The 22,051-nt window shown below is 43.9% G+C and overlaps 1 protein-coding gene across 2 annotated transcripts; it reads right to left on the bottom strand.

The window, feature by feature from the left end:
* Positions 1–3,007: 3,007 nt before the first annotated feature.
* Positions 3,008–21,147, bottom strand: Nemp2 (nuclear envelope integral membrane protein 2). 2 transcript variants are annotated; one of them, XM_052192917.1, is made up of 9 exons: positions 21,019–21,147; positions 16,153–16,268; positions 13,383–13,614; positions 13,196–13,268; positions 11,793–11,886; positions 11,016–11,130; positions 9,293–9,518; positions 5,706–5,882; positions 3,008–5,210 (listed from the first exon to the last, which is right to left on the bottom strand). In XM_052192917.1, the coding sequence occupies exons 1-9, from the start codon at positions 21,110–21,112 to the stop codon at positions 5,072–5,074; spliced, it is 1,266 nt and encodes a 421-aa protein (XP_052048877.1). In that variant the 5' UTR covers positions 21,113–21,147; the 3' UTR covers positions 3,008–5,071. The 2 variants fall into 2 exon arrangements, with proteins under 2 accessions (XP_052048877.1, XP_052048878.1); XM_052192918.1 differs by lacking the exon at positions 21,019–21,147 and adding an exon at positions 13,771–13,856 and having other exon boundaries at positions 16,153–16,244.
* Between the last annotated feature and the right edge of the window lie 904 nt (positions 21,148–22,051).

Raw genomic sequence — 22,051 nt, 5'->3', positions numbered from 1 at the left:
ACCTTAAGCACAGTAATAGTACATCCCAAATGACAGTGCACCTAAAGAGCCAGAGTCACAGGACACTGTGACCTTATCATCCTACTGACCTTGCAGTGGCAGGAAGCAGGCAGGTGGCTAGCACTCCCGGGGGGGGGTTTGCAGCTTGCTTTTAGTACCCCTAAGGGAAAAGCCTCTCAGGATATCAGCAGAACAGCCAAGAAGGGAGGCGCATGCGTGGTCAGATCATTTGTCTTTAAAAAGCCCTACCTGGGCTACATAACCTTCCTCCTTTGAAATATGAGGATTCTGAAGCCAATGGGGCCTAAGTTATGGAATCATGGTCAGAGCCAGGACACAGACTCAGATCTTGCCCTGTCTACCACCTGCCCATCACAGTGGGAGGGAAGGCTTCCATTGTGGTACGAGACACAGCTAGGCCAGCCTTGAGTTCCGTGTGTCCGAAACCCATGTGCATTTGTTCCTATTCTTGATTTCTAGACATTCTCTAAAACCTTAAATCAGCATCCCAAGCAATAACCTTACCAATAAAACCTCCTGAAAAGACTGTAGCTTCTCTATGTTTGCTGTTCCAGTGTGAATGTGATGTGCGCCCATGACACTTACAGCTGATATGTGCCTACTGTGTCTCTGAGGAATTGGATTTCTATCTTTAAACCACTTCCTGTGGTACAAACGGCCACACAAGACATCACCAATGGGAAGTCTCAGGGCCTTTACTTCCCTGAGTTTTGTAAGAGCACTTGGGCCCAAGTTAGGTGACTCTGTGAAGGTGAGGGTAGGGTTATGAGACATGATTACAGGAAAGGGAAAAGGTGATTTCCCATCCAGACATCCCTCAGTGCACTGCGACAAGACACCCCTGAAACTCTAAACTAAACTCATTACTGTTTATGCAAAGCTTTAAAAACTCCCTGATGCAGGACTACTAAACCAATGGGCATCTGGGAAAGTGATTCTTGTATGAGGACAGGATTTGGGGGTGAAAGAAAAGTGTTTTTCAAATTAGAAATCACATAGCTTATGCAGGGCCAGCTGTGGCTTATGAAAGGGTGCGACTTTCTGCTGTCTGGGAAATGCGAGCCAGCCCAGGCCAGCATCTCACCTGGTCCCCATCACTCTGGGACGCTAACACACTTGCCCTATTGCAGCTTAGACTAGACCCAGTTGTAACATGGCAGCTTGGAGACTTCATAGTGCTAGGTCAAGAATGTAGGCCTGGGGCCAGAAGTCTGTCTAGACTGAAGCTTTGTCAGTCACCGTTTATATGGGCCTGAGGCCTCCTGTGTAAAACTGAGGTTTCGGTGAGAGACTTAGATATCCTGTGGCTGTCAGTCACTTAGGGCAATGCCACAAACCCCTGGTATTCTGCCTGGACTCCACCCCAACAGTCACCTGGCAACAGCCAGGTGTGCCCCGCCCCATGGTTACCTGGCAACAGCCAGGTAGGCCCAGCCCACTATAAGGGGTTATTTCCCACTCTCTCCTTACTCTCTTGCTCTCTTACTCTACTCTCCCTCTCTCCCCATTCCCTTTCCTCCTCTCTCCATGTGGCCATGGCCGACCTCTACTTCTCAACTTTCTCCCTCTCTACTTCTCTACAATATACTCTCAACACCATGGACTGCCTCATCTGGACCCGCTGTGCTGGAGCAATGGTGCAGGTCTTCCCCTAAAGAGCACTGGGTCTAGTCTCCCAGCGGCCACCAACCCAAGCCATCCCGCCAACCTAGATCAAGGACTCTCATGCCCAAGGGACCCAGTTGGAACTCTTCCCTGGCCCCTTCCCTTCAGTCCTGAGCCAGAGCCCAGCCCCGAGGGTCTACACTCCTGTTCTTAGCTCTTCTGTGACCCCCATAGGCACCTGCGATGTCCAAGACTGTAAACCTGTCGCCTTTGACCTCCATCCTGCTGGCTCCCTGGGCGACCCCCTAAAGGCTGTGCCTTCCCCACCTCTGGTGCGAGGTCCCGAGATCCCCGCAGCTCCATTCTTGCTTGCCTGGTGGTTCTGTGGAGATGTCCGTGGCAGTCGAACTCCCTGCGTCCATCTTGCCCAATGGCTGGAGCTCTGGGCAGGACAAAGGGGCCACTGATTTACCCACAACAGACTGCAGATTGGCTAATGGGAGGCAGGGCTAGAGAACGAAAGTCAAGTATGAGAGGCTAAACTGGCACCTCATCTATGTAGCGTCACCCAGTGGGGAGTCTGGGAAGGTAGCTTGCTCACAGGGTCATCTGAAGTCACCTGTCTTCTGCAGGCTTCATCAAACATCCCATGTGATCGATGTGTAGGATTCCACTTCCGGTTAGACAGAAAAGCCAATCCAAAACGTACACATCTAATTGTGGGGAATTATCCTATCCTCACCACATAGAGGATAATGTGAGATCCTATTTGGGTTCTCACCCAAGTCAACATCAACATCACCTCTGGACCTTAAACTACATATATGTTCAGATATATTGATGCAATCAATCCATCAGATATTCTAAAATCTGTAATCTCTTAAATTTCCAAATATTTTAAAGAGACATGAATTCAGATATTTTCCTGTCACATGGACACGCCTCTATAATTCAGCTCTGAGTATTACTGGCAAACTATATAACTAATTCACAAAGTGTCTTTGTGCTTGTAAACTGTGTTCTAAAACCTTTTAAAAATACCATTCGAATGATAGGATTTTTAAACCATTTAAGTATGGCCACCTATGCCGCTTCTCACCCACACATTCGGTGCTGAACACTCCAACTTGCTTTAAACAGGATGCTGTTGTGAGGCATCTATTGTAAGCAAGGGCACAAGAAGGGTTCTGCTGTGTGTGTGTGTGTGTATGGCTGCGAAGGTGTGGAGCATAGCTACCACTGAAGGGCAGTCATTGGCTGCTTCAGAAAGAGGAGGGAGGTCAGAGGGGAAGGACTGTCACTGCCTGGTGGGCATTAGAACTGTGACTGGTATTTGTCATACACGCTGACTCAGAGCCCAAGGATACAAGCCCAACAAGCATTTCACCAGAAATGTTTTAATTGTTTAGCTTCTCACAGCCGTCACATAACAATCTGACAGATCCATGATTCCTTCTGAAAATAAGCATGAAAAACAGCAGCCCGAGAGACTACCACTTTTTTTTTTCCCCCGTGTACACTGACTTGCTGGTGCTGGGAGCTGCAGCTTCACAGTGAGGTCTCTACAAGCTCAGGAAAGCTGGGGCTGTCATGGTGGCTACGGCGGTGTTAACGTGCCAGTCACACACAAACACATTCTATACTAGACAAACTGCTCAGTGACAGCTGAAGCCAGCAATGCATAAGCACTGACCTGTTACGATCCACTGCCAATAAATAAAGTTACTGAAAAAGGAAACCAGATTAAGCTGTGGTGAAATGTTACAACTCCTGTCTATTTCTGCAAAAGAGTTGACAAAATGAATAGAGTCCATTATTTACACACAAGTGTTTCTGCCTGTGTGTGGGTGTGCATGCAAAATCAGAGGAAGTCATCAGACCCCCCAGAACTAGAGTTATGGATGGCTGTAAGCCCCCATGCCACTCGATGCTGAGGACTGAACTCGAGTTCTCTGTAAGGCTCTTTCAAACCACTGAGCTATCTCTCCAGACCCCATTCTTTGATGTTTTAAAATCAACATGAAAGGTACAGATTGAACTGAGTGAAGTTTCTAAGGAAAGGGAAAAGACTCCTGACATTATATATGTCCGTCAAAAAGCAGAGGCAGACACACTGACGTAGAGCTTCAGAGAGAGAGAGCATCATTGAGAGTGAATATAGGAAAGTTCTGAAGTCAGCATCGCTCTCAGCGGATGACAGTGACCAAGGCTGTGTCTTGTCCCCCCCACCTTCCTTGTCATGCTTTTTGTTGTTTTATCATTACACTGCAAAACAACCTGACTTTGGTTCTCAGAGGATAAAGCGGCGACCTGTTCACAGATTGTCTGCCGTAGTCAGCTCTTTGGGCTGTTTCTGCACCTCTCCGTGGGCTCAGAGCTCAGGTAGAGCTCATTTCACCCTGGAGTTCATGATGGATCAAGAAATAAACATTTGCTGTCTCTCTAAAAATAAAAGAAGTATCACAAATCTATTTTGTGAGAATTCATTGTAGACATACATAATCAGTTTAAAAAAAATAAATCTCAAAATGTCACAAATGCTTCCATACTTTCAATTTTAATATATAAAAAGTACAAAAAGTAATTATAAGTTTTAATCTGTCTGCATATAAAATCTTATCAAAACTTTAAATATAAACCTAAGAAATGTTTCTTCTTAATCACAGTTATTAAATAGCTGGTTGGGCATTGCTTAAAAAACAGAAGAAAACAACAACAACAAAAACTTGAGGCACCAACACCATGAGATCAAGGCTATAGGGAGACAGCCCTAAACCTGCATGTGAAGAAGTGTCTTATACCTGAGTCCCATAGGCACCAGGGCTACAGTGTCGCCAAAGCTGCTGACGACACTTTTATTCTGACTCTCAAACCTATATTCCACCATCAATAGCATTTCCAAACGTGAGTTCTAAAGATTATTAGTCTCATGAAAAATGGTTTGTGGTTAGTAAGTTAGAAGCCCTATGCATGATGTCTACGATTCCTGTGTAGCATTAAAGGCTGAGGAGCTTGCAGAATGCGTGACTCTCAGTTAACCACAGCCAGCATCAGAATTCCTTCAACAGCACTTCCTACTATCATGTGAATGGCACCTTAGAAAGCATTGATACTGATCAATGCAGCTCAGGGGCAGGGAGGACAATAATGCAGCCGTTTGAGCCAGCTCCCAGGCATCCAGAAGGGAGCTAGTGCCTGGTGACTGGAAAGTATCAGGTCCTGTTTACTGGTCCTAAAGAGGTTTGCCCTGTTCCTGTGAAGACCTTCATTCAGGGCATGTGGCAATGAGGCTTTCCACTGTCACACCCCCTCAGAAAAGCTCTCTTGTGCAAATGCAAATGAGTTTTTCCTTATTGGCATGGCTTCTTTTTCTCTGAGGCGCCTGGGTTCCACCCAGCTGGAACAGGATCTTTGCCTTTTTCTTGCTTTCCTGTTCAGCATGACGCTAGCTTGCAGGTAGACTGTCAGTCTGCAGGCTGAAGAGCTGCTCTTCCAAGAAGGCGCCCCCAAGGCCATATTGCTTCTCATGGGTGCTGACTTCCTCTGGGGACAGGTGGCTTGCTCCAAGAACAAACTCTGCAAACCTAAGAAAATTTTGTTTTAAATAGTTAAATAGTTTAAAGAGTTTGTCACAGAGGGTTATCTGAAAGATGATGTGTGCCTCCCTGCTTATTCCTTTAATTTAATTTGAATTTGTGTCAGCTCAGGATAGCATTTAAACAGGGAATGGCTTATGTGATTTGTCTATAGACAGCAAGGGGACTCTGTAAGTGTAGACAGGGTGATGTACTGTACTGCGCAGGCAGGTGTACCAAGCCATGCCCTCATCTTCCCGGTTCTTCTGAATGTAACAGATTGTTCAGAATTCACAGTCAATGCCTCACTCAGATCCGCATGACACCTAAGACCTCAGTGGCAATCTCCCAGCAGGCCAGAGCACCCAGGAAGTAGAACTCCCATAATTGTGGTGTAAGGTGTGGCCAACAGAAATGGTTGCTTCTAAGCAGAAATGTATGCTGCAGATACTATGTTATTTTCAAGTCACTTCAAACATGAACTGTGGCCAGGGCAGGACTTACTTTTTTGGAGCCTGGAGTCTGGAGACTGCCAGCCAGGAAGGGAAGTCAGGCCTGCAGCAGGCCTGGCGCAGTTCCTCCAGAGCGCTGGCTGTTTCCGCTTCCGCTTGCTCCCTGTACTCGTCTTCAGTGAGATACCTCACCACCGGAGCTTCTGCTGTGAACCATGGCCTCATTTTCCTAAAACACATGACATGTGGTTGCCAGATTCTTGCCCAAATCAGTCCTTAGAGTAGACAAAAATACATATCTTAGACACCAACAGTAATACCTGGGAACTCCTTGTACGGACTTCCCACAGTCCTTCTACGACTGAGGGGTAAGGACCAGGCCGTGTGAGCCTGCTCTGTGTTTTTCTTCTCTCACAGCCATAGCAGTGCCTAAGGCCTTTGAGAATCAATTTCTGATTGAGATGTTGATTATATTTTTTCACTGATTTCTAATCAAACAATTAGACAAAGAGTCTGGCTTCCTGTTTTGCTAACTTTCTTTGGGAAACTTTCCATGTGTCCCTTTATTAATCCCAATAGGGAGGAACAGCACTTACTATACTAGGAAGAAACTGGAATTGTGGGCTATCACTCCCACCTAGTGGTGGTGCCTCTGATTAACCCAACACAGAAACGAGGTGCTGCACAAGGTCCATCAAGGAAAGGAACTTGAATTAGTTCTTCTTTGGCCACATAAACATCAAGAACCTAGAGGCTGGATGTTGTTTTCCAGTCAGGAAAGGAATAAGTGTCATAAAACTATAGCAATCTGTACTTTAGGAATTCAAGATGCTAATAGAGACATATTTACTACAAAGTTTCAAGTAACATTTGTGCTTCATTCATCAATGAGTCTTAAAATGTTTGTAGGCAACTTCAAATATAATTGAAGAGATTTCTAAGTATGTGCGTGTATATACACACACACATATATACATATATGTATATATATACATACACACACATATATGTACATATATGTACACACACACACATATATACATATATGTACACACACACACACACACACACACAAGAATGAGCGAACTGGATTGAAGAACAAGTGACATTGATTCTTTTCTCTTCTTCTGAACAACTAGCCAGGTTTCCTACAGGAAAAACCCAGGCTCTGACCCAGAAGCCTGGAGCACAACCCAGCTTGAGGGTATCCTCACTGTCTGAACTTAGCCAATCCCTTTCTGGTTCCACCTCACTGCATCACATGGAAAGGAGTGCAGAATCCTTGCCTCATCAGTCACTGAACAGATGAGATGGGATATTTACACAAACTGCTCAGTCATCATCAAAAGAACAAGTATTATATATTAACATACACAGAAAGAGCACTGTGCAAACCAGAAAGTGTGATGCTAAAGTCAAGACATTCTTTGTCTGGTTTGTTATTTAACTTGTACATTTCTACTTTAGTCCCTACCTTCTCATATAATTATTCCTTACCAATGTGTAAAGTAGATAGCATAGCAGGGCATACGGATTACTATAGAATGCCCACAGACACATAATGGAGTCATCATGAGAATGAGAACACACTTGACTACTAGTAAGACAGTTAGTTAGGTAGCTAAGGGAAGGAGAAAGGAGCTCTGGGTTCCTTGGGCCGCACGCCTGGCAGGCTGTGCAGTGGCCAGTCTCCTCCCAGTGGAGGGACCTCTTCCCAGATGGGGGCCAGGAGAAAAGCGCTTTGGTGTCAAGGTCTCCCACCTGCACTGCTATCTTTCATCCTATGACTACCTTGTACTGTTACTGATGTTTTACCCAAGTGATGCTGTCACACACTCCGCCATCAGATCCATAAACTTCCTGTCACTGTGGACTCTGCTTCCTCACAGCAGTTTACCGAACATCTATTAACTCCCTTTACCAGCCTTAATCTAACATTCCTACTTCAAGTCTCTATCGGTGTCTGCCTGGACCACAGCGAGGTCTGAGAATGCCTTCTGCTACAGGAGCGTTCCTGTTTACCTTAGGCCAGAGAGCAGATGGGTCTACCCCACCAGCCAATGATACTTGTCTCGAGTTTAGTTTTTGTCAGATGATTTTTTTATTTTTCATTAGATTAACTGCCAATATTTTCGCTGAAAAAAATTACATCTAAGTTCTAGTCTACATTTACAGTTTTCCCTGAATATCAATCTCAAAGCAGAATCTATGTTTTCCAAACAATCTATTCCTGTTAGTTTCAAATGTTGCCTTTGTGATGGAGATGCAGTGCAGAGTTTCCCACAGTCCTATTGGTCACCCACTGCCTTGCTCCTGCCTGTGCCCAAACTTTTGGATTTATACCTTCTGTCTACACAGGAGTCAGTGACTGAAGGGAAGTGCACACTGCTGAGCCCCACCCCAAGCCACACCCCAAGCCCCACGCACAGAACCAGGCTGGGTTCCTCAGTGAGCCCATCCAGTGGGCCAGAGCACACCTCACTCACTGTACTGGCAGCACTGTTGCCCGATGATGGCCTTATGTGGCCTTTTCTCTGTCAGGAAAGACTCCACATCTGTTCAAGGGCCACTCTGGGTCATTACTTAGGATTCAACCCAATGATCTCTCTTACAGGAAGTCCTCCCTGGATTAACACTTTAGTCCCCGAGCAAGCTGTTTTCATTCTTAAAGGATACAAAAGTGTTGGGGCTGGAAAGGTGATTCAGTGGCTAAGAATGCCAACTGCTCTCCAGAGGACTGCAGTATGATTCCCATGATTCCCAGTACCCACATCAGGTGGTCCACAACTGCCTATAACTGCAGCTCCACAGGACCTTCTGGCCATTCTGAGTACCCACAAACATATGGCAGACACACACACACACACACACATACACAGACGCACCCACACACTTTTTTTTTTTAAAGGCAGCTGATATATAATTGCATGCTCACATCTCTACAATACACACCATCAAGAGCAGGCCCGTCTCCATCTGTGTGCCTGAGACAGACGCACAGACTATGGAAGCACATAACAATACTGCGTCAGCACAGGTTATCTTATGCATTTTCAGGAGGCTAAAGCCTTACTTTAAAACCTAAAACAAAGCAAGCCCTTAATAATAATGAACTGAGTAGCTCCTTCCAATCATCGAGGATACATTCCCCCTAATTCCTATCTTGTGAGCACTATTGCCATATTGGTTCTAATGAAAAGAAATGTCTGATAAAGTTAGAAATGTTATATAGCCCAGAGCCCAAGCAACTCTGTCACTGATTTTAGTGAGCTCTAACCTCAGAGTAATTTGTGTTACAACTCAAAGGAGATGGAGCAAACGCTTAGAGCTCCTTTTCCTCTAAGAAAAGTGAAACCTCCAGATGAAACATAATTATTTGGCCGGGCAGTAGTGGCACACACCTTTATCCCAGTGAGAGTGAGTTACAGAGCAGCCAAGGCTACACAGAGAACTGTCTTGAAAAACAAAATGAAACCAAACCAAACGAAAAACAAGGACAAAAAAAAAAAAATTCCCCAAATCAAAAAAAAAAAAAATCCTATAATTACTTATAAGATGCAACCAAAAGTATCTCTTAAAACAATAAATTAAACCAGAACTCAAAACGTCAGATTTGGTAGCCATGAAAAAGATACCCACCGCCTCAGATAGCTGAATGCTCTCTGTAGATAGTGTAGACTCCAGGAGGACAGGAGGAGGATCATAACAGCATAGGCAAAGTGCGGCACGGCCATACCAGTGTAGACCAGAACCAGGGAGAGGAGCCTCAGGGTCCACATCAGAAGGTCTCTGCTCCCCTCATCGGCAAGAGGCCCATGACTGTAACAGGCGGCAAAGCTACAAAGTCCAACAACGGAGACATAGCCTAGAGACACGAGAAGGGCAATCGTTTAAACCTGGGCTGGGAGACCGACAGAGCGCTGGCTGAACAGTAACATCTACCAGTTAACTCTGACTTCAAACATTAGGAAAACAAACAAAATGTTTCCTTTTTTCAATAAAGTTTGAAAAAAGCATCTACAGCTCACTAGTCCTTGATCTGAGCTCACAGGATGGCTTTTCAAGACACATCTGTACATGTGCAAGTGGTAAAGTCAGAAGAGGTCGTCACACACCCTAGAACTGGATTATAGGGTAAGCTAGCCAGTCCAGGTCTGGAAGCTAAACTCCAGGCCTCCGAAAGAGCAGCAAGCACCCTAAACCACTGAGCCACCTCTTCAGCCTGACAGGCTAACTTTTGTAATAATTTAAGATCTATGGTAATTATTGTGATAATATACAGTCATATATCTGTTTTTAAGTCCAGTGTCCTGGGTGAACAAATGGTTTCATGGTTGCTTTGGTTAAAAGCAAGCCAGTGGATATCATACTTTGCTTATAAACCCTGTATTTAATTTTTAACTTCTAGTCACTAAAGGAGAATGTAATTTTGCAGAGGACCAATCAGGTAGCCACCCTTTGCTAGTCCCCCCCACCCCCCAGTCCTTCATTGTATATGATACTTTGTTTCCAGTGCTATTAGATGGGAAGTATACAGCGCTTCTAATGATTTCCACCCTAAGTGCTAAATTTGTTTCTAAGCAAATCTGACATTCAGTTCCTTATTTATAGTAGATCTGAGGAGGAATAAGTTAAATTTAAAATGGGCCCCACATCAATCCACTAGAAGGTGGAGCTCTCACAGGCTGTCTTCCCTGGCTTCTCCAGCATCTCTGTGATGAAAGAAACTACGATGGGGCTATTTCTCTTGTCCAGCCTCAGTGGGAGAGGAATATTTCATGTTATGAGTAAATTATAAATATTTAATATAATAGGAAAATAGGCTAAAAACAGTGTTCAAGAATGAATTGCTTTTGTTTTAACACTGGTACCCTCATGTATGAAATCTAATGTTAATAGGTCTGCATTTCCCATGATTTCCTAACAAAATGAAAGAAATTTGTAATATAAAACAAGAAAATTAAATGGTATTTTTATCCTGCTTCTGAAAAGTCAAGTTTCATTAGTAACAATTTCCAACCTTTTATACAGAATACATAAGGAATGCTGAGAGATGAGGGGGCCAGCTTTGAAAACTCTTATAGCGCAGCTGAGATGCAGTTAAAGTCCAGCCACCATTCTCGAGTGTTTTTACTCTTTTGATGATTTGTACAGAGAACTAAGAATGATTATAAAGGTAAGTAGTGTAAAAAAAGACCTGAATGAGTTCAAAGACCAACTATGGTAATGAAATACCATGAAATAACACAATATTATTTTAACGGCACCTTCCCTTAAATCAAATGAAAATGTGTGGTAGGAAGCCCCTTCTTGCACTTCTCAGCCTGGCTGACAGATAGGAAGTTCTTATGTGTTTACCTACCTAATGCAAACATTGTGTTTCCACACCACAGCCACTTCAGAGCTTCCACCAACTGGCACAAAACATAAACTGAAGCAAACCAACAACCAACCATTAGCGCCCCAAATGTGCTATACTGTGTGTGGAAGAAAATAAACGACACAACATACATACACACATATACATATATTGGTTCATTCACTTTCATAAAAACAGAAGCAAACAAATTAAAAAAATCTGTGCTTGAAAGGTCTACATCAAATCTAAGTCAAGTATTTATCTAATCCAGAGTCTCGCTGGGGCCCCTGCTAGAATCTACATGTTAACAAGACCCTCAAGTGCCTAGCAGGTACTGAAGTTGGAGAGTACTACTAAAAAGTACACAGTTACCTCAAAATAACACCATTTAGAGTTTTGATCAGAGTAACCATGAAGCTACCATTATGAATTAATATTTATTTATCCTTTAGAACATTATTTAATTGAAGGTGTAGAAGAGGGACAAGAACAAAAAGTCCAGATGTAGTTCCACTAGCATTTAAAGCCCTAAAGAAGCAAGATCATTCTGCTAAGTTACGTTTCAGAAAATGGTACCAAAAATGTCACTAAATTTAATGTTACATTACTAATGTATGTCCTATACATTACTAATAAATTAAAACTAACTTTCCAGAAACAGACACATTTTAAGGTCAATTAATATAGCAGAGGAGCACATTAGGTATTAAGTATGTAATTTTTCATATCCATAAAATCTTGGTTCCCATTTTTGTACTCATTTGCATATAAGAGACCTACCTTTGGAATGTGTTTCTTAGCCATCAGAAGGACAAAGACTAGTGTCATTAGAATACCTAACATGGTACCCGAACAGTAATAGAAAACAGGGCTTCTGTCAAGACAGAGAAAAAGTCACATAAATATCAACTAGCATTTTCAGCAATAAAATCTGAAAAAAGTTCTTGATGCTGATATGGCAATAGTAGCAAGTAAGGAATGTTAAGAAAGAAAAACTCTAATCACATCGCATATAGTTAAAACTGAAATTGGCACTTGAACGTTTCAGAAAATAGGCTGTTGCAGAATGTCTACTTGTCTTCTACAGTCAGAACGGCATCCGATAATACTATAACTTGTCACATGTCAGGAACTTGCCGGACAGCTTTACAGGAACTCCCAGATAGCTACAGCTGAATCAGAGCAGGAAACTGAGCTATCAAGAAGTTAAAGGACTTTGATGTGCATTGGCTGCTAGAGGATTCAGAGCCCAGCTCGCGTCAGCATGTAGGCCTAACGTCCAGGCTTTCTTCTTCCTGCCATCCATCCATCCATCCATCCATCCATCCAACCATCCACCCACCCACCCACCCATCCATCCATCCATCCATCCATCCATCCATCCGCCCACCCACCTGTCCGTCCGTCCGTCCGTCCATCCATCCACCCACCCACCCATCCATCCAACCATCCACCCACCCACCCACCCACCCACCCATCCGTCCATCCGTCCATCCATCCGTCCATCCATCCGTCCATCCATCCGTCCATCCATCCATCCATCCATCCATCATGCAGTCAGAAAAGCTGGCAGATAACACGACACATACCTGATGGTACCACAAAGAAAAGTTCAAAAGTGAACAATAAGAACGATGCAGAAATATTTGTATTTGCCCAGTAGCCTGGGCAAATTAAAAAGTAAATATTGGGAAGGGGATGGTTTTTATAGGATAAGTTACAAGAAACAAAATATCAGGCTAACATGTTTATCCAAGAAGCAAGAACTTGTCATGTCTCATATCCTACACCTCAGCCACCAATCTAGGAGGCAAATTAATTTAGTCAACAGCTAGCGCCTGGGATCAGAGCACATGAGCAAACCCCAGAACTCTGGAGAACCAGCCAGTGACGGTGGCTATAGGCTCTGTAGCCAAAAAATAATAGCAATAGGATAAGTTCACATATGTGTATATATGTAAAATGACGTAAGCAAAAGTACTCTGTACCATGTACATATCTGTTATGCCTCCATCTTTAAAGTTGATTCAAATGCTACCTTCAGACCTATCATCTGTAAACCCTAGCAGAACCACAAATGCAGAATAGTGTGCAAATATTTAGCACAGAGTCACAAACAACCTATAGACTTTTAAATCAGAACTTAAATTTAAATCACTACAAATATAAAAAGGGGCACTTACTGGCTCAAAGTCTTTGCATAAAAGAAAAGGAGAACGCCTGTCACAAACACAAGGAAGAGTTTGAAATCCACAACTGGAAAATAAACACAAACACAACCAATGTTTTGTGTCAGTATATAAAACTGCAGAAAGAATAGGGAAGTCAATTCATTGATTGTCCAGACCATTGTAATGAAAACAGACTTACTGTTTCGATTCACGCTTACTATGTAGGTAAGTATCCTCCCAACAGGCTTCACAGAGAAGCACACAGTTTCTCCATATGGACTGAAGACTATGGTCATCTCCTTAGTCTCCTCTGGTGCCCAAAAGTTATGAGTCACACATTTGATAAAGGATAAAATGGTTTCAGTCTGCTGGCAATTATGACTTCCTGTGATATATACAATACTGAGCAGGCCTGGGCTGGTAACTGTCACCTACAAAACAGGAACGAATCAATCCAGGCAGATTCAAAACCTTCCCCTTGGCACCTCAAGACACAAGCAGAGGAGTAAGAGGCCAGAACTGGCTGATGAAAACACCATGATGCACAAGCCTGGGCTCTGGCCCCCAGTGGCCGGAACTTCACATACCTGCATTCAGTTCACAGACGCTTTGAGGAATGGAGGCTTTGCCAGGTGTGGGGGTGCATGTGGCCGTGGTCCCAACTCTTGGGACTCTGAGACAACGGATAGCTAGTCTGAGGTGACATAGTTAGCAACATGGACGCGCTAGAGACTGGTTAGGCAGTCTGAAGTGTGAGCACCTGACTGAAGGGGTGTTTACAGAGCACGGGAGACCTGCAGGCTGCAGACACCCACTTGTAAAGGAATTTCATCAGATAAAAAGTAGAAGAACCACCGAGTGTAGAGAGAACTGCTGCTGGGTGGACCTGAGCAAGGGGAAGTGTGTGCCATCCGGGGCACTGGCAAGGCCTCAGACACACAAATCTCCTCTGCGGCACACACTTCGTCCTAATAGACAGGGAGTGGCACATGTGCCTACAGGTGCTGACACGTTAAGAAAAGAGCTAGCCCACAATCATTTCTATTTTTTTCTTTTTTTTTCTTTATGACCTTAATTTTTATTTTTTACATTTCTTTAAATTGAAAAAAAATATATTTTTTTCTGATCCAATATATTCTGATCACAGCTTCTCCTCCCCTAATTTCTCCCAGATCCTCTCTACCCACCCAAATCCACACCCTTTTTCCCTCTGGTTAGAAAACAGGCACCTAAAATAAATAAATAATAATAACAAACTTAAAAAAACAAAACAAAACAGAAAAAGACAGAAAAAGTGCCCCGAGAAAAAGCTCAGGGAACACATACAGACACAGAGACATTCACACACAAAAGCCCCAGAAAAACACAGAGCTGGAAAATGTGACATAGAAGCAAAAGGCCTGAAAAAAAATTTTAAAAACTCCAAAAAATCTCAATGACTTTGTTTTGTGTTGCCCATGTACTGCTGGACACGGGGCCTGCCCTTAGGAATGCTTCAGATACCAGTAACCTTTCAGTGGGGAAACCTGACCTTTCCTTTATGAAGCTATCGATCGGAGACAGCATCTCAGTTGGAGATGGGGGCTGTGCTCACCTCCCTTCTCGGTGCTGGGACCCTGTGTTTGGACCTGTGAGGGCCGGTGCAAGCCACCTCAGTCTGTGAGTTCCCCTGACGGGCATCAGTCCTGCTGTGGCTAGAAGCTCATGTTTCCTTGGTGTCTTTCAGCCCCTGCGGGTCTTAGAATATTTCTGCCTCCAGCTCGTCAGAGGATGTTTCCCCATTTTTAAAGTGTATTTCTTCTATTTTAAAGGAAAGGGGCATCAGGCAAGAATGAAGATGGGAAGCAGGTGCTGGAGTTATGACTTATCTGTTGAATGTAGAATGAATGAACAGGAGTGTGTGTTAGATATGAAGGACTGCAGCTTTCCTGGCCCTAGAGCTCCGGGCAAGGTGGCACAAGAAACCACATAAGCCTCAAACATCTTATTTTCTAGAAAGAGTACAAGCTGACCTTATGTCCTGGGACAAGGTCAAACTTATCCCTCAGCATCTGGTAGTCCTTCCCAGGGCAACCGTTAGGTAATTAATTAATTAATTACTGCCTTAGATCATATCCCTCAGAGGTTACCAGTACTGCCTGGTTTTGTGTGTCAACTTGATGCTCTAGAGTCATCAGAGAGGGAGGAGCCTCAGCTGAGGAAATGCCTCCATGAAATCCAGCTGTAAAGCATTTTCTAAATCAGTGACTGATGGGGGGAGGGCCCAGTGAATTGTGGGTGGTGACGTTCCTGGGCTGGTGGTCTTGGGTTCTATAAGAAAGCAGGATGAGCAAGTCAAGAGGAGCAAGCCAGTAAGCAGCACTCCTCCATGACCTCTGTATCAGCAACCTCCAGTTTCCTGCCCAGTTTGAGTTCCTGTCCTGACTTCCTTAAATAACAAACAGCTATATGGAAGTGTAAACTGAATAAACAAACACTTTCCTCCCCAATTTGCTTTTTAGTCATGGTATTTTAACACAGTAATAGCAACTCTAACTAAGACCCTTCCTAATGAGGCTACTTTTAAATACAGTTCCTCATGCTGTGGTGACCCCCAGGCATAAAATTATTTTTGTTGCCACTTCATAACTGTAATTTTGCTACTGTTATGAATCTAGATGTAAATATCTGTGTTTTCTGAAGTTCTTAGGTGACCCCTAAAGGGGTTACAACCCATAGGTTGTGAACCAGTGATTTAGATGGCATATTCATTCGGAATGGTCAGGGGAGGACCTGGGTAGATACAAAAAAAATAAATGTCCTCTCCCACAGAACTCCCCCTTGAACCACTCACTGTATGCTCATCAAATTAGCTTTTATCTTGATAAATTCTCTTGATAAATAAAGCCACATAAAATGTATTTTTAAATCCCAAAGTGGTACATTTTAATTCCACATTTTTAAGTCACGATAAAAAAGCAGGTCCTAACCTGTACAGTTGACCACATATATGTCCACTCTATTTGTGAATGTTGATTGTAGCAATAGCAGCCTGACACAGAAGTTCTAATTAAGTCTGTTTCCTTCAGAGATTTACATCTTGGAACTGAAAGATAAAAAAATAAAATAAAAGGATTACTTAAGTATTTAATTTTCCAAAATCCCTTTAAAATTTTTGCTCAAAGGGAGATTTTCATAGTTTTTAGTATTTTATGACCAAAAATTCTTCTACATGGTGACGGTCCTTTACTCTTCCCTATCTAGCAGGCATCTGTCTGAAAATATCCCATCAATACTGTTAGGTTGCTTACTGAGCAGCACATGTGAACTGATGTCTTTAGTCCTACAGTGGTGGCAAGAGTTAAGGGAAACTTCCTAGAAAAGAAACTCACGCAGAATACTCCAGAATAAGTTGCAAGAACAAGTCAGTATCAGGACAGACAGATGACAAATGTGCACAGTATTAGGATGAGCAGCGTCATGGTGGCTCAGCTTCGGAACATCTGGGACAGCTGCGGCTGGAGGTAAACCACAGCCACTTCTAAATAAGGAATCTACTTCGCCATGAGAGCAGAGTACAAAGAAACTTCAGGTGGGTACAACGGACTCAGTAGGAAACAGAGGACAACATTAAACAGGGCTGGACCTAATTGCCTAGTAAAGTGTGAGCAGAACAAGCACCAATTACCAGGCAGAGGCACAACGGGACAAGGCGTCTCTCAACTCCGGGCCCCACAGTAAGGAGAGAACCCAATGACTTAGGCTATAAACTGAGGAGGGTAGAAGAATAGATTGGAGAGCTCTTGGGAAGACAAATCAGCACAGTCCAGAGCTGCACTGGACGAAGGAGATGAAGGCATCTGGTGGATGGGGGTTGGGGAGGCACTTACCCAGATTCAAGTGCAGATGCAGAATAGGAAACAGGAGCATGGCGTACTCATGGGCGCACAGAGAAATGAGCCCTTTGCCCAATTCAAAGTACAAGAAGGAAATCTATAGACAACCCTGAATTTAGAGCAAACTGTTATAACAAAGTTGGGTAAGGACCAGTAGCTACAAGTTGATCATTATACCCATTTGGAGAATAATGTTGAATAACCTTGATAGGTACCTGCCCTGGCCTGAAATATCTTTTGTGACACGCTGCAGTGAGGACAGGCACAGCCCCTCCTTGAAACAGCTGTACCAAAGTGACAGTTCAGTTATATAATGACCCAGGATGTTCTATTGTGACAGATGAATCCTTTCACGTTTTCCTCTTAGCATAGTGATGAAACACATAAGCTTTTAAATTTATCAACAGTCTGAGCTGAAAATACAAGAATCTAGGTCAAGAGCCAGATTTCAAAGCTGTAAGAGGATACCTGACTCTTAGTTAAACACAGGATAGCAGAAATTAAAAATGCATTCCTTCATGATATGCCTATACACAAGAACCCAAAGAAGATAGTATAGCCAGTGCTATGAACACAATAGACAGCCAAGGCAGAGGCATTCTTGGGTATAACTGAGAGGCACACAGCTCAAAGCCAAGGGCAGCAGGCTGGAAGAACAGTCTTTGGAAGTCTACTACTAGAAGTTAGCATTAGAAAAGAAAGAGATCAAAGAATGCAAGGTGAAACCAAGAAGTACTCAAACAGCTGTGAGAATACAATGGAACCCTTGGAAGCCCTACCAGTTGAGCCCGGGAGGAGAGAATGGAAGGTGTCAGGTGGGGCCTTCCCATATCACATGCTCCAACTCCTGCCTACTTTGAACAGGAACCAGAGCTAAACTGGGCAGCCAGACTGGACACTTTGTATAGAGAATCCTTGATAAGGGATCCATTTACCACTAGAGAAGAGCTTGTCCAAGCAGGAAAGGTGCAGGGTGTGGGGCCACAGGTTCCCAACCCTACTGTCCCAGAACTTTATACAAATCCTCACTGGCAGTCTGGCACTAGGTGCGCTTCATGCTAAGGGGATTTTTTTTTTTTAGATGCTGCCAAGGGTTCTTTCTGTAACCCTCCTAGTGAGCCCCACTATTTAAGGGCTGAATTAACTTATCCATGCTCTGCAGAACATCTTCTTGTGAGGATTGAAAACAAAGGTTATTGTCAAACGAAGGCTTTTCACAGGGTCCCACAGCTGTTTTCTAAGTCACTGGACCCTTTGTAATTCCTAAAAGCAGGATGATGTCTGTGAGTATAGTGCCAATGCATGGATGTAGGAACAAATGCTTCTGTTAACGCAAGCCACATCCATTTTGCACTTCAGCTTACTCTAATAGCCTTCTAGGTGGTCTTACTTCTTCTAGAAATATCCCCACGATTCCCTCTACAACCATTCTTCTAAATAGGCAAACAGATCTTATGAAAACTTCCCTTGGGGTCCATTATATTCCTCTAATCACTTCTGCTAACACCAAGACAAACATCTATCCTCCTTTAGAAAGGCCCAAGTAGCTCTATGACGACTTCTTCCTCTCTCTTGCTTGATGGCTCCAGACAGATCAACCCACCCACCCTCCTCAAAGTACCACTTTACTCCTGCCTCAGAGCCTGGGAAGGCTTACCCGGTCAATAGCTGGCATGTTTGTGCACTCTTCTCTGGAAGGCCCTGTCTGAGCCAGGTCTGAGCACGCACACCCACACTACGCTCACCTATTTTCTGCTGACCACACAGGATCCACCTTACACATGCACTTTTTACCATCTTTCTATGGAGTTACTAAATCCCTGCAGCATTCAAATACCTGTCATTTGCATGTGTGTTGCAATCTGAGAGGATTAGAGGATTATCTGAGCAAGAACTGCCCCGCCAGTGAAAATATAACCAATTTCCCTGAAGAACTGCCAGCACAAGAAGAGGCGCACTAAGCCCTGCCTTGAAACCTCCTCAGCAGTATCACTGTGTTCAGCCTGTCCCCTGCCATCCATTCCAGAGCCCGTAAAGCAAGGGGGCCAATGGTGAGGGGTGAAGCAAGGGGGCCAATGGTGAGGGGTGAAGCAAGGGGGCCAATGGTGAGGGCATACACTACGCCCCTCTCCACTCCATCAGCAGTGTACCCTAAACTAGAGCGTAAGGCTGGCTACACTTAAAGAGCCTCTGGGTAAGGACTACCTTTCTTGTTCCTCCCAGATGAGGAGGCCAAGAAGTGGCAAGAGTCTTGGTTTTGACATCAGTGTGTATAAGGCACTTCCCGGTTAGAACTTGTTCAGGATTTCCTGTCTTCAACAGATTAATGAGCATGCAGATCAGATTAATCACTTACATTACCCAAGTCAGGTTTATGTAACTAATGAGACAGATCCCTCAGTTCACTTTAAATATCATGCAGCTTATAAAACTCAGCTAATGTAGTGTGAGGACTACAGTGGTGCTCCCTCCCCCCCACACACACTTCTGTGACTTTATTTTCTACTGTCTCAGCTACTTTGATCCAAATTATTAAACAGAAACTTCCAGAAAGAAACAATTCATAAGCTTCAAGGAACTACTCAGTTTATTGTTAGTATTGTTGTATTATTAGTCATTGTGAATCCTTAACTGTCCTAACATACACTGTTCCAGTGCGTGTGGTGGTGGGGAGGGGGAAGACTATGACAACAACAAGGACACGGGCAAACACGTGGCTCAGTACTCTGTATTCGGGGTCTCAGAAGGCACAAAGGAGCACTGTTGTACATATTTAAAGCCTTGCATCACCTGCTTTGTTAATAAGTCAAAAGTAAATGACTCCTTTAACGGTTTTTCTTGTTATTAGCTTCTTTAATGCCTCAGTATATTTAGCTTGAAAAGTTTAGTCAAACATATGGTAAAAATATTTAGTTAAAACCTGAGGAGCAGATAGTACTTAAACCTACTTACGGAGTCTTCCCTTCTCAAGCCTGAGCAGATGCTAAACCACTTCCCATATTTAAAACAAAAAAACAAAACAACAACAACAACAACAAAAACTTTATCAGCATCCCCCTGGGATCCTAGCCTTCCACAGTCTGCACACCAGAAAAATTATCTCTAAGGCAACCAGAACCAAAACACAGCAAAGTACCTATTATATTTACTTCTAAGTCTTTGTTCTGTAGCATGTAAAAATGGGCATATATGAATAATCAGTATAAGACAATGCAGTTAGAGCAACTCAGCCCTGCATAGCACAAAATGGTTAATTAACACATTCCTGTTCAATGAAAAGCTGACCACAGACAGTCCCCTAAGGTGTAAGATACCAGTATGGGCACAAGGTGTGTCAGAAGCTAATAACTGCTTACTGGACATCCACTCTCTCTTTCAGTCTTAGACACCCTACTAACTTTGTTAGTGCCGGGATATTATCCAATTAAAAGTCTCTATCTTGACAGCCTCCCTTGAGTCTATAAGTGACACTTGTAATGAAGAATACAAACAAGCAATCTTTTAAAGGACGTCGTGAATGATAGGAATAAATGTTAAACTCGTGGAAACTGCGTTTTGGAGCTATAAATTTCTAAACCAGAATCTTAAGCACCCCAAACAGTCTGAGCAGCTCCCAGAGGCTTCCTATTCACTGGGTTCAAGGCTGGGGCCTCAACAGTATTTTGCATGTGACCAGCTACCAGGTCACAGCAGCCAATCAGAAACAGAATTCCGGTTTCATTCTGAAGCTTTAATCCTTCTCTAGCCTTGAGTTTGCGGAGATTTCTGAAGAAGGATAAAAAAAAGGTTTCAGACATAAACTTCAGACAAAGGGCCAGCTGTGCGGGTGTCCAGCGGGGTGATCCCGAACAAATCAAATCGTGAAGCATCCAATGCCCGCAGACGGGGGCGGGGCCTGGCCTCACCCACGCGTGACCCTGTGGCCCCGAAAGGAGGCCCGCTGCTCGGAGCCGGGGTTACCTGACATAGCTGCCTCCTCCTCCCGCGCTGCGCCCGCTGGCAGTGTGGCCAGGGGCTGCAGCCAGAGCACCAGCCACCACGGACCGGGCAGCATTGCGACCAGTGCGGCGGAAGTGGCGCAGCAGACCAAGGGCGGGAAGCGGAGGTAGGGGATGGAGGGGGCGGAGCCAGGTGATAGAGGGGGCGGAGTCGGCTGCGGCCCTGCCCTTCCGCGGTCCGCCGAGCGGCTCTCCAAGTGGCCTCCAGGGGGCGCTCACCCACCTTCCCGCGCTTCCTGCTCTCGCTCTCGCTCGTGTAGAGTTGGCGGGTAATTTAAAACCTAGCTGAGCCCTGGGCAGGGTTCTCAGAGCAAGGTGCGGGCTACTCAGGAAGGCATGCCCTTCACATGCACCCTCTCCGAAATAAGACCAGCAAGCCCCACTTAAATAAAGGCCTGGCTTGTTTGTTCCTCTCTTCACATTTTCCTTTTTTTTTTTTTTTCCAAAAGCAGTAACAAATTGAGAAATTAGGTACTTAAATAAATTGTGTCTAAGCTCATGAACACAGTACCTTTCCAAAAAACAAAAGGGTTATACAGGTCCACTATTAATAAAGTGTCACTTTAATAGAATTCTGGAGGGTGGTTCTGTGCTTAAAAGCACTTATTACTCTTCCAGAGGATTCGTGTTTCAGTTCCCAGCATGTGCATGACAACAGCCCCAGCCATATATCACTACAGTTTCATGGGATCCAGTGCCCTCTTCTGAATTCTGCAGGCATATGGTACACAGACATACACCCACATACTTAAATTAAAAAATAAACCTTTTTTTAAAAAAACGAGATTATATTTTTAAAAATTCAAAGATATAGTGAGTGTTCTAACCAACCTGGCAGAGATGATGATACTCTTGAAATGGACGACTCCAAGAAACTGGAATGCCTCACAGGAAACCACTCTGGGGAGAAGAGAAAGCCACCACCAACCACAAGAGAATACTCTCTCCTAGAAAGAGACTCACTGCTTCTGAGCCTTACGATGTATTGATAATCA

This window comes from Apodemus sylvaticus, chromosome 9 (genome assembly GCF_947179515.1).
Source record: "Apodemus sylvaticus chromosome 9, mApoSyl1.1, whole genome shotgun sequence".
In the NCBI taxonomy this organism is placed as follows: domain Eukaryota; kingdom Metazoa; phylum Chordata; class Mammalia; order Rodentia; family Muridae; genus Apodemus; species Apodemus sylvaticus.
Note: the sequence above shows the minus strand (reverse complement) of the source record. Positions and strands in the feature narration are given on the sequence as shown.